General features: G+C 37.1%; 1 protein-coding gene across 1 annotated transcript; it reads left to right on the top strand.

The window, feature by feature from the left end:
- The first annotated feature begins 216 nt into the window (after positions 1-216).
- fkbp5 (FKBP prolyl isomerase 5) lies at positions 217-12,966 on the top strand. Its single transcript, XM_085161193.1, has 11 exons — positions 217-511; positions 5,380-5,514; positions 5,709-5,853; positions 6,872-7,014; positions 8,182-8,296; positions 8,408-8,564; positions 9,430-9,520; positions 9,717-9,800; positions 9,899-10,084; positions 10,185-10,424; positions 11,264-12,966. Exons 2-11 carry the CDS (start codon positions 5,410-5,412, stop codon positions 11,363-11,365), a joined length of 1,368 nt encoding a protein of 455 aa, XP_085017319.1. The 5' UTR covers positions 217-511; positions 5,380-5,409; the 3' UTR covers positions 11,366-12,966.
- Positions 12,967-13,007: the final 41 nt, after the last annotated feature.

A 13,007-nucleotide genomic window follows, 5' to 3' on the forward strand; every position in this document is an offset into this window, starting at 1 on the left:
CGGCACGGAACGGGTTACAGGTCAGGGTGTCTATTGGAACACAGTGTTCTCATCAGCAGCGGCAGCGGTACAGCTACAGTACAGCCGGAACATTGTGTTACTTTGTGGCTGCTTTCCAAGACCTGCCCTTAATTTTACTCTAAACGTCCTCCCACAACTCTACTCGTTTCACCCCCCCCCCCCCCCCCCGCTTTCTCTCTCTCTTTTCTTTCTCTGTGTGCTTCTCTGCCTCACTACCTCCCCGGTGTCATTTTGAAGTCTGAGCTCCATGTGGCTACTACTACACCGGCAGGTTTATCGTCACCGGCAAAGACGGAGATTAAAAAAAACAGAGCGGGAAGGAGGGATAACTAGACTGAAAGAGCGCTGCTTAATAACCACATGGGCAGAACATTTAGTACCATGGATATGAGATGAGAAGGGCGGGCTTGAATTAGGTGAAAGAGACGCGCTTTTCCAATTTACCGACCGACTCGCTGAAGAAATTATTATTATCGGATCACAAGAACATGTAAGTGATTTAATTTACTCCTCTTTATTCTGCTGCTGACGGACTTAATTAAGGAGCTAATTAAGGCATATTCATGCCTGGGTGAGTTAAACTGACACTTGTGATACATCGTGAAGGTTTAGCCTTCATTGTATTTAAAGACTGCTGCGCGCGCGCGCGCACACACACACACACATAAAAACAGAAAAACTCAAAACGTATCTCAGAATTGATACCAAATTTTTCACACGCAGGAGGTTACAGCTGTATCCCATTGTGCGCTGGAAAATAAAGGCTGATAAGGCACTGTGCGCGCGCGTGTGTTTGTGGGGGGTGGTGGGGGTTAATAGGTGAAAGTGTGTGTGTGTGTGTGTAAATGTGGCAGCTGTGGGTCCCTGTGGAAGGGAAGGATGAGGACAACAGTTTATATCTAGACTACGTGCAAGCCTAGGTGTACCTACATAAATTACAGGTTGTGTAACTGTTTCTGAGAATTACACCAGCAACTCTGGCGCTCGAGCATTTATTCTGGAGCACTTAAACATTACAGGATATGATGGTGGCCCCTTGAATAACTTCAAATACACGGGCGTCCCCGCACGGGTAGTTTGATTTGAGGCACAAGCAGAGGTGGCCTTGTAAAACAGAGGCTGAGGCGACATCCCAGAGATGAATCATACTGCCTCAAGGTAGATACGGAATATAGATAAACTGGTTGTTGTTGTTTTTTAAAAGCACTGAAATTTACGATATATTATTTTATAAAAAGGGGGGTTCTCTGTTACCTTTTAACAAAAATAAATAAATAAAAAAAATCTGTTTTTAAGGTTTGCGGTGTCAAATTTCACGTCAAATCTATTTTTGCCAGCATTTTCAAAAAGTCAACTCCTGTCGCTTTTTAAACTCTGCAAAGGGTTGTTGGGTGAAAGGGAAAAATCCCGTATGTCAAACAGTGCTTTGGTTCAGGATGTCTGTTTGCCATGCACATTGTGTACTCACACGTTCACAAATTAATCAGCAGACTACGGATATGAGGCAGAAGTACAGATAGGCTGAAGTGTGTGTGTCTTTGTCTTAATGTGCTCTGTTCCTGTATTCCTCTGCAAAGTAGCTGTACATGCAGTCTACATGCCATCATCTCTGTGCTGTCACTGTTTGTCCACTGTTCCTCTTTACACTGTTAGATATAGTTGGATATTTATCATAAAGAAAAAGCAAAAGCTAAAAGGGTCAAATTGATAGAACACACAACTTTTACTTGAAACGATGCGAATATATGTCTGCATTCACCTACTTGTTTTACCCTATTTAAATCATATGTTAATCTAATTGTAATTATAGGTTCTGTTTGACTGTTTAAATCACCTTGTTTTGGTTTAAAAATTGAAACTGGGCTGTACGTGAGGGGGGTCTCAGATTGGTGTACACCGTCAGGCTTTGCCAGCGGGGGAACTGTGAATAGAAGGAACATTGTGTACAGGCACACAAATGCACACACACATGCACGAGTTACATCTAAAACCAAATCCATCAGATATCAAAGACACAAGACAAGATGCTGCTAATGAGGGATGGACAGTTTGTGCTCAGTGCACAAACACTTTGAGGGGAGACACAAGGCTGAAGAACCAGAACAAACAGTGCAAATGTCAGTAAAACAGATCTTTATGGTTTCACCCTGTGGTTTGAGACGCTCAGGTTGCACCATAGTTTACGTTTCCTAAGATCTCATTTAGTATGAGGTCATTTTCTTTATCGGCATTCAGTACACTGGACATGTTGCGTATTGATGAGACTCAGACCAAGTGCCGTTGCTTAATGTTAGTTTTTGCAGGCTCTTTGTCGCCACAGCAGAACATAACGTAAGACAGGGCGACTGATGGAAAAATCCAGAAAACTGATGCAGGGTAGGCGAGCTGCTGCTCCTCTCCAGTAAAACAACATGCCTCCCGAAGAATGGTTATTGCCTCAAATAAAGTCTGTGGAAATTTTAGAACTGTCGTCTGATCAGCAGCTGTGTCCTTGTCACTGCATCCCTCACGTTACTCTGAATGGACAGTCTGTCCTGACAGCCCTACCTAAACTTGAGCTAGAAACGTGGTGCGATGTGAGAAGATTTCTGCTTGTGACATCACTGAGATAATCTCATATCTTCAACATCTCTGCTTAAAAAACAGGCGATACAAAGATTGCCATTACATAAAATCCCCTTTCTCACGGCTTCCCAGCATACAGTCAGCAATTTAATCATCAAAAACCAAAGCAGTTAAAGTCAAATATTTTCTTTATTTGCTCATTCTAAAACAAATACGTTTACATTTGCTTGTCAGTCGGAAAAATATAAATTTCAAGTATATTGCGCAATACGTTATTGTGCTGCTCAAAGATTCGCTGCACTGTGGAAGGCTTATTTAAAAATAAATAAATAAAGGAAAGACCTTAATTATGTTCAGATGAAGTATAACTCTATGAGTCCAAACTGGCTTGATACCAAGAGGCCATTTTAGCTCGAAATGGTATACTTCTACACATAAAAACATTTTAAAGGAAGCGTTTTACAAAGGAGATCCAGCACTGTGGTGCAGCCTCGGCAAAGAAGACCACCGTAACAACCCTTCTCCCCCCACATACCCTCATAAAAATCAGTTTGCCACTGCATTAATTGGTTTACTTGATCACCCATTAAAGAATAAATAACATCATAGACAAAAAAACATGTCTTAGTGTTTAAATGATAAAGGATTGCAATAAATACATAAATTACTCAACAATACTCTGTTAGAGATTCTCTCACATTAAAAAATACAGCTGTTGTTCTTTGCATGTGGGGCTTCTGTAATCTTACTACGGAGCCCCAGTAAAGCAACGGTTCTATACTATGTAGTGCCTTTGCAGGAGTACGTGTACTCTCAACACTTCTCATTCTTTGACCCTACCTAAGTAGATTTGAATGATTCACAAATCCTTATTTATGTCCTAATGGTGGGGCCATTGGTGCATCTCCAATGTTCAACCACTGTGATGTGATGATAAGAGATGTCATACTAAGCCTGAGCTTTTGGTGTTTTACAGGCATTACTTGCACATATACTCATCTCATTTTTTTGAATCTTTAATAGCCATTTGTACGAGAGAAACTAAGGAAAAGCTTAATAGGTCTCCTTTAAGAGGGTTTTATAGTTATCACTGCAAAATGTGCCAATAGGAGAGCCTAATTAGAAGCTTCTCTTTTTGTTAGGAGACCAAAGGGTGTTTGCTTAGTTTGCCTCTCTGGACAGTGTGTTTCTGAGTGTGGTAAAGCCCCCCAAAAAGTGCTAGCCTTAGTAACATCCCTAGCACGATGACACGTGAGAAAGTGTTAAAGTGTCAACAGCTGCATATGATAACAATCACCAAACGGTGTTTGCCAACATGCTTAACATAACTATGTGGCCTTTTTTCAAACAATGTCAACATTATTGTGCCAGAGGAGACGGTAGTTTTGTGTATGTGATTGCTGCTTTGATGAGAGAAGCAACATGTCCAACATGTCATTACAGTTTTTATGGGTCTGGCAAAGCTGCTATTGAAATTATTGCCAGCAAACCTTTCATCAGGCTGAATATTAAATGTTTTTGATATAGAAAAGTTTTTTTTTTAACAGCAAGTTTATTATTTGGAATTTGCCATCATACATTTTATAACTTTGTATTGTCTTTCATTGTAAGAATATACCAGAGCAAATAAAGTTCTATGGGTTCTATACTTTTGAATTTAGCCAGTTTACGTATTTGGCTGCTTGTGTTTCCACATTTTGTTAAAACTATTTTTGTCCAAATCTAAAGTACTTTGGTATGAAGAAACCGAAGCTTTGTATCGTCTCTGGTTTAAAACATTTCCAATAATCTTTGAACTCTAACATTTTCGGTTAGGTGTCAGTGCTTGTACTGTCAGCAGCATAACAGAAATCCACATGACACCTAGTTGTGTGAAATTTCTAATCTGACATTGATGCCGCTCTTGATTCACAAGAGACAATGTTTGAGCTGTATCGCATTACCAGAGAAAGCCAGACAGTGTGGGGCCTCATGTTGTGATATTTTATTAGTGTATCACCTCAGATCCTTGACTGAATTCAACACTTTTAACTGTGTCATCATAAACACTGGGAAGATCATGTGGCTGTTTAGGATGCTGCAGGTTTAGCGTTGCGGTGTGTGTTTCCCCTGTGCATGTGAGGCTTTTAGATGGAAGGCTCTGCTACGTTAAAAAGGCTTTTTAAAAATAAACAGTAAAACTATGCGAATGAGGTTCTAAAGAATTCATTTTGGTGTCCAATAAAAATCCAGATGTGTTTATATATTTTTCCAAGCACACACAAAGGTCATTAAGTAATGGTCTTGGAGATACACACTTTGCGAGTACTCCGTGTACTCTGCAAGTACAGAGGGTGCTACAAAATAAAATGAGTGAAGTGAGCAACTTGCTGTTCGCTTTCACTTAGATTCACAGTTATGTAATTACTTTATCTGTTGGGGGGGGGGGGGGGGATCAGAAAAGGTGCGATAGCCTACAAATGTGTTTCTCTTAAAGCTGGGATCAATGATGATGTGGATGCTGCTAACAATAACTGTAAATGTATTTCTTGTACAAGATACTGATTTAGAGCATGTGTCCCTAAAATAGCTTCAAGTTATATAAGGTGAAGTAACAGTAATATTCGGTGGGTGGATTATGGTGATCACATTGATATTTTTATCCTATATCCTGATTTTTCTAGCCCTGCTCCACAAATGTGATCTATATTATGCATAATATTCCTGTTTAAACATGAGATGCAAGGAAATTTAATGACCAAGCAGTCAGTCAGATAGCTAACATCTAGGCTTGTGTGTTTGTATTGTTGGCAGTGTTATACTATTGGTTTTCCACGCGCAGAAATGACAACTGACCAGGATTTGCCAATGGATCACCAGTCAGCCACAGCCCTATTTGCTGCAAAGGGCATTGATGTAACAACCAATAAAGACCAAGGAGTTATCAAGGTATTTATAATACTGTCATCATGTGACTGTTGACATTCATTCACAAGTAGGACTCATTTTTCCACCATATGGAACATCATGTTTGTTTTTTTTTATCTGTTCCCTTTTAGATCTAGGAGTTATCTTTTTTATTTTCTTTGTTAAATGGTAGAAGTTTTTATTGTTAAAGGAGACACTTGTCTTTCTTTCTGCAGGTTATAAAGCGTGCAGGGGTAGATGGAGACAGGCCCATGATTGGGGACAGAGTAACGGTTCACTACACTGGGAAACTGGCCACTGGGAAGAAATTTGACTGTAGTCGAGAGCGCAAAGAGCCCTTTTGTTTCCATGTGGGCAAAGGTAGGTGACTGGCATGACTGTCTCTAACTGTTGATTAATTAAAGGTAAATGCAGTATTGTATTATATTTTGCTACCAAGGAGCCAGTCTTTGTAATTCTGTACCTTTAAGTAGTTTCAACCAATAGTTCTCCACAATTTTGAAAGGTCTTTCAAAGATGTTCATGATGTATATTTCCTTCACTTATTTTCAGTCCAGTCCTTTAATTTACATAAAAAATTCAACTACTATGTCAGTCTGAGAGGCATAGTAGTTTTGCAGCAACACACTACTGAAAACTTGCAACCCAATATCACAGCAAAATGTATAATTCATATGTCGGTCCACCGTATCCATTTCACACTTTACTTTTTCAAAGCGTGACATGGACGTGCATACAGAAGTCGCAGTACCAGCAGGGGGAGATAATATACTTAAAGGCAAGAACTAGCTAGTGAGTAAGGAAGGTATGAACTGTATTCCAGGGCTCTTAATTGCCACAAATGATTAAGGTAGGCAGGCAATATGTATTTACATGTAAATGTGTTAGCAATGTCTGATTAAACACTTTCCTGTGATTAATTTCAAGTTGGACTGAAATAAAATATCTTCTGACAATGCATGTCAGATCCTTGTATTAACTCCCATGTTTGCTTAATTTAATCAGATTAGCTTACCTAAGCAGTATATATGGAAAGATGCAAGGCTCTCCATTTCAAGTGAAAACAAAATCAGCCTGTCAGAACTTCAATTTTTTTACGCATTATAAAAAAATGACATATAATTTTAATAAGTAAGCTTTAGAGATGCTGGCTGATTTGTTGAACTCTTTCAGTCTTTAAGCTAAGCTGGATATTTTATATTTACAAATATCAATATTTTCATGTAATCCTCAGCAAAATGATCGGTTTGAAATGTGTTGCAGGAAAAATTGTTGCTTTAAATTTATATATCTGAATGATGTAATATAACCTTTGAACTTATCGAACGAGCCAACAAAGTCTTGTTTATTTGTTTAAATATTTTTGATCTACTCACAGGACAAGTCCTCAGGGCTTGGGACATTGCTGTGTTGTCCATGCAGAGAGGAGAGGTGTGCACACTGCTGTGCAAACCCGAGTATGCTTATGGAGCTGCTGGAAATCCTGACAAAATTCCTCCCAGCTCTTCAGTAGTATTTGAGGTAGGCATGTCACATTAGCGCTGTCATTTGTGTGACGCATTAATCCAGCATTGCACTGAGGGCCTTAATTTAGGAGCATGTCTCTGCAGATGGAACTCGCTGGTCACAAAATTAACTTGTTTGTCTATTTTAATCCCCCTCAGTCATACAGCCAGCATAGTTTCATATGCCACCTTTACAAGTGTGTTTGGGGCTCAGTGACACTACAGTTCAGATCTTCTCTTTCCTGAATAATCAGTGTTAAGTATAATTTAGTTTTCTGATCTGCTTTTCATGTTGGCCCCATTAAATGCAATGTATTCATGAAAAAGGGTTGTTTTATTCTCCCAGTTGGTGATTCAACTCTGTAATTTCAGTTCAGCTTTCACTTTGTAGGCTCATCAAATGTTGCTCAAGCAGACATAATCAGCTAATAAATTAATCAATATATGTTTTTTATTTATACTCTTAAAAGAGAGTATAAAGGATTATAAAAAAACATTACCAAGTTTTGCTCTCATTGAAAAAAATACACATACACTGAAAAAGTATGAACTACTTCAGTATTTAGCACATATGAGAGAGCTGGATATGCACTGCGTAGAATGCTCCACATTTGGTGGTTTTCTGGTTGTTCATATTGTTTCACATAGTCAAATTGTGTGCACATGTCTGGTTTTCATGTGCACAGGTTTTGAGACTACTGGGACATCATAATTAACCCCAAACCTGACAGAACTTTGAAGTTTGCATTCCAGTCTTGGGTTTGCAGATGTAGTTAGTTATCCTTAAAATGTTTGAGCATTTATAATTTTTTTTAAACATATATACAGAAAAAGTTAAATTTAATATTCTTTCCCAACTTTAAACCGATCTACAGTGAAATAAAACAGATAAAACTGATGTTTTCATACATGAGACTTGGTTTTCTTAGCTAGCTGGCTAGTTATGACATAGAAGGCATAGAAACAGTATGTGTCTGGTTACACAGTGTACTTGCTTCATTTCTTATTATTTCATTACCATAAGTCATTAATTTTTTTATTTTCAGTGATAACGCCTACTTGTTTTTAGTTATGTATTAATTCACCTCCCACACCTACTGAAAGTTCTGCAGAGCTGTAATTTTGTATTTTGCGTTGTCCCACCATTTGTTAGTATAGTGATGGCATTTCTATGTTCACACAGTTGGAGCTAATTAAGTTTGAAGGTGAGGTACTTACAGGCGATGGTGGAATTGTGAGAAGAATAAAGGTCAAAGGGGAAGGTTACACTAATCCCAACGATGGATCAATTGTGAACGGTAATGACATGATTTGTTTATTCATCAATAACTGGCATTGTGCCAGTTTGATAAACGATCTGTATAGTAATTGACAACATCATAGATTAAATTGTGCCCTGTGTCTCACAGTGCACCTGGAGGGAAGGTGTGGTGACCGACTGTTTGACTGCAGGGACGTCAGCTTTATTGTTGGTCAGGCTGAAGATAAAAACATTCCTCTGGGAGTGGACCGAGCCATGGACAAGATGCAAAAAGGAGAGTGCTGTTTACTTTACTTAAAACCAAAGTAAGTTCCTAACAAATGTAAAAATGTCATGTCACTTTGTTAATGAAATTTTTATTTAAGGTGTCTTAACTGTAGGACTGGAGGTTCCTGTAAGATGATGATAACTTTAATTTAATTATTTTATATCTCATCTTTATTTCATAAATATCTAAGCTATTAAAGTTTTTTTTCATGTAATTTTATTGTATTTTTCAATATTTCTCAATAATTTAAAAAACAATATTAGTGATAAACATTAAATATAGTGAAGTCACTAATCAGCTAACAAAGGAAGAAACCTTAAAGGAAATATTTTCTTAATATCTGGTTCAGAGCTCTCTATTTTTGTAGATGTAAACAGACTTTTCACTGATATAATAAAATCTTTCTTTTATACTATTAAGGTTACAATTACATACAACATTTGCATTTTTTTGGTTTATTTAAACCTTTCCATTAAGTACTACACACAATTTTTTCGAGTATATATGTCAGTGCATATCATACATATAAGTGTTTATGTTCTGTATGTTCTGCAATTGATTTATATTTATTCGAAACACTCAAAATATATGCCCTGTAGCCATATTCAACTTCACTGAAAGCAGTTGTCCAATGATATCATTCAGAAATTCAGATCTAAAAAAAAGTTAAATAAAATTTCTTTGATGTCATTTCAAAGGGTTTGTGTGTTTACTAGAAATGTTTGATGGTTATAGCATGTGGGGAATTTTCAGCAGCAGTTTCAAATCATGTCACAAATTGGAGCTTGAATGTCAAGTGGTTCGGGTCAACTGTTGACACAGATGTTGGTATGCAGAAATGGCATGCTTCAAAATAGTAATTATTGTTTAGTATAATCAGGTGATCATTTATATGCTTACAGGTATGGTTTTGGAAGCGAAGGCAAACCAGAATACAAAATAGGACCAGACAAAGACATCGTATATGAGATTACTCTTAAAGACTTCCAAAGGGTGAGCACTAGTTTCTACATAATAAGATGAGATGAGACTGGAATAAATGTTGTTTGATAAATGTGTTTAAGTAAATGGAATAAATGTGTTTAAGTTTAGTTGGAGGCAAACTTGATCTCATAGATTTTATAGACGTATTTTCAGTTCACTAGCTCCAATTAAAAAAGTCATTATGCTCTTTCTGTGTTTTCACAAGGCTAAAGATTCCTGGGAAATGGACTTGAAAGAAAAGCTAGATCTGTCTGCTGAAGTAAAAAGTAAAGGGAATCAATATTTTAAGGTACAGCTCCTGGTGCTCACTCAAGCCAGTAAATGATTTTTTATTTTTTTATTTTTTAGATCTTAGATTTATAAAGATATATTCTGTTCCTTCATCAGGCAGGGCGGTATTACCAGGCAGTCATCCAGTACCAGCGCATCATTTCTTGGCTAGAGATAGAGTATGGTACCGGAGACATGCAACAGAAGAAGATACAAGATTATATTCTGACTTCCCACCTTAACTTGGCCTTGTGTTTCCTGCGATTAAAAGAGTTCACACAAGCAGTGGACAACTGCAACAAGGTGAGCTGATGTCTGCCCATCTCCTGTACGTGTAGCTGATGAATGTTTAACTACTACTATACTATTACTATACTGTTCATTTATTTTGTGTCCGTTAAAGGTCATTGAGCTCGATGAAAACAATGAGAAGGCTTTGTATCGTCGTGGGGAAGCCCGGCTCTGCCGCAATGAGTTCAGCCTGGCCTTGGCAGACTTTCAGCAAGTACTGCAAGTCAACTCAGCAAATCGAGCAGCTCGTGCTCAGATTTCCATTTGTCAAAGCAAGATTAAGGAACATCACGAAAAAGACAAAAAGACCTATGCTAACATGTTCCAGAAATTTGCAGAACGGGATGCCAAGGTCTGTAGACAAATTTAGAAAGTCAGCATGACTTGTTTTTGTGTTTTTCTCTTTTCCTTTCCTTTCTTTTTTCTTTTCTTTTCTGACATCTTTATGATCCTTTAAGTAAATGTACTTAAAAATACCTAAAAATAAGTAATAATAATTAATAATAATAATGTAATTAATCTAACAAATATTCATATAGCCCCATTTAAAACACTTTTTTTATCTGATGCTTTCCTGGCACCGATAGCAACTAAACTTCAGAACTGTTAGAAAGTGGAGAAGACAATTTTGCATTTTTCATCTTTTAAGGACAACCACATTCTGTCACACCTGTCAAAACGTTTGCATTTACAACTAGTTTTCAGCCATTTTGTATTTCATGGTGTGAGATACTCGTGCACTCTGAAGACATCCACCACTATGTGCTAGAATAATGTCAGAATGATTTGATGTTTACTACACGAGCCATAGATTTAAAAGTTTTACATTAGAAGAATGTTTTAAAAAAAAGTTTATGTTTATTTGTAAAATTGTCTGGCTGGATTGTTCATGTACTTCTTCAATGTTATACTGACCTCTAGTGGTTAGGTTGATTCTTTCACCCATTGATCTCTGTTAAAGTAAGGTAAAATGCCATGTGCAAAAAAGCAAGATTACATAACAATATTAACTGCATGTATCTAAACGATGATGTCAGTTTATGCCATTGGATAACATCTCCAAACTCATTGGCTGTGTAGAGTCCATGATTAGATTTTTCTTTTCTATCAGTTTTCCTTTATAGGAAATTATCTTAATGTATATTTTTCAGTCATTTGCAATTGAACTGAAGCCCTGTATCTTCTGAACAGACTGGGAAGACAAAGAGAAGGCGGGATGACAGTGCGAGGACCAGCTTCAATGGTGAAGTGAGCATTAAACAACGCCGGAGGAGTCAGGAATGCCCATCGTAATGGGGACATTTGAAAGGGATAAGAGAAAGCCTCTTTTTGCTTTCCAAGTCCAGGGAGCAGAGGCAAGAATGAAGATGAAAAAAAGCCTCCAAACCAAACCCTTTTTTTTATCCCAAAATCCAGCGTGACCATTCCTGCATATAAAGCAGACTGTAAGCAGGGACATTTGCAAGCCAAACAGCCTTTCCCCTGTCACAAGGACTATTGAACTGCTGGAGCGTACCTTACAGTGGAGACAGAAACATTGAGTTAAGACTTGCAAACACTTTTAGCCCTCACCTTTTATCCTGAAAGAATATATTTTTATTTTCCTCAAAATGCAAGAAAAACAATTACTTTGTCCTTAGGCTACTGTGTTGAAGTGCCTCCACAGTGTTTCTGATTGTAAAACCACGTTCATGATCTGTATTTGTTTTTAAGCCTGTTTGGAGCAGCTGCATGCATCACAAGGTGTTTTTGATTCAGACTTGAACTTTGCTAATTTTATATGTGCAATATGTACTTTTGGTGTAACAAGTCCTGTTAGTATGGTGAGTTAAAAAAAACAAACAAAAACAATAAATTCAGTATTTTTGCTTTGGCCAAAACTTAATACTGTCATAAATAAAATAAGCCGAAGAAAATCCTAGTTGCTTTTCTGAAATGTAAAATTTACTGTATTTGGTTATTGCGTGTAACTTCTGCTTTCTGTGAAGCCAAATTAGTTTTGGTCTTTATCAACACCTGCAAGACTTTGGCATGGAGTGCCTATTTTCACATATAAAATTCAAATTTAGCTTTTGTGTTTCGGACAAGAATTATTTATTTTCCTAAGATGCGTCTGAAAGTGGTCATGCACTAAAATAATTTATTTCTGTTTTGAGGTATTCTTAAAGACATGAGTCAATAACGCACACTTTACTAAAAAGCCACTTTGGTATTGTAATTGATCAAGTAAAAAAAAGATGACAGGGAGAACTTCACAATTTAAGTCTGTTAAACTGATGACAGCTGTAAAAACATTAAAGGCGAAATAATCATACTGTATATAAAATTGAATATTTCTCCTACTGAGCTGGAGTTGAATTTAGTGAATAAGGAGTCAGTCTTTCTTCTTCTGGTGCATTCATCATATTTTCTGACCCCTTTTACTCTTATCAGGCTAAAGGCATAACTTTTAGAGCACATAAAATCATAATTTAGAAGGTAAATACATGAAGCATTCATTTTGCAGTCTTTTTCACCTTATAGAAATTTTTTAGAATGTGATCAGCTATGTCGGCGCAGTCTGGAAACAGGTTTTTCTTTATCTCGAGAGCGTGAATGTGTATCAGACAACTGTCCACTTTGGTAACTGTAAAACCAACACTGTTTTCTTTTCATAAAATATCTGGACAGAGTCTGGACAATAATATTGAAATGTTTTATAAACATTGGCTGGTTCAGAATGAAAACCTTAGCTGTCTTAAATATGTTGTGTAAAACAATTACCTGTATGTGTGTGTGTGTATGTGTGTGTGTGCTAGTCTATATTATTGTTGTGTGGTTTGTAAGCAGATTGTTGCTAAATGTTTTCAACTACTGCTGGCTCTAAACATTTAAACAGTTTGTGCAGTGTTGAATAGTAGTACTTTTTTCTAGCTTTTATAAATTGTACATCGTA

This window comes from Neolamprologus multifasciatus, chromosome 5 (assembly GCF_963576455.1).
Source record: "Neolamprologus multifasciatus chromosome 5, fNeoMul1.2, whole genome shotgun sequence".
Classification (NCBI taxonomy): Eukaryota; Metazoa; Chordata; class Actinopteri; order Cichliformes; family Cichlidae; genus Neolamprologus; species Neolamprologus multifasciatus.

What these genes read in the sequence shown, in the direction of transcription:
- fkbp5 (XM_085161193.1), top strand. Translation starts at nt 5,410, where the DNA reads ATGACAACTGACCAGGATTTGCCAATGGATCACCAGTCAGCCACAGCC. An exon ending in GCTCTTCAGTAGTATTTGAG is followed by an intron (nt 7,015 to 8,181) that starts GTAGGCATGTCA and finishes ATGTTCACACAG; the next exon opens with TTGGAGCTAATTAAGTTTGA. An exon ending in AAGGGAATCAATATTTTAAG is followed by an intron (nt 9,801 to 9,898) that starts GTACAGCTCCTG and finishes TTCCTTCATCAG; the next exon opens with GCAGGGCGGTATTACCAGGC.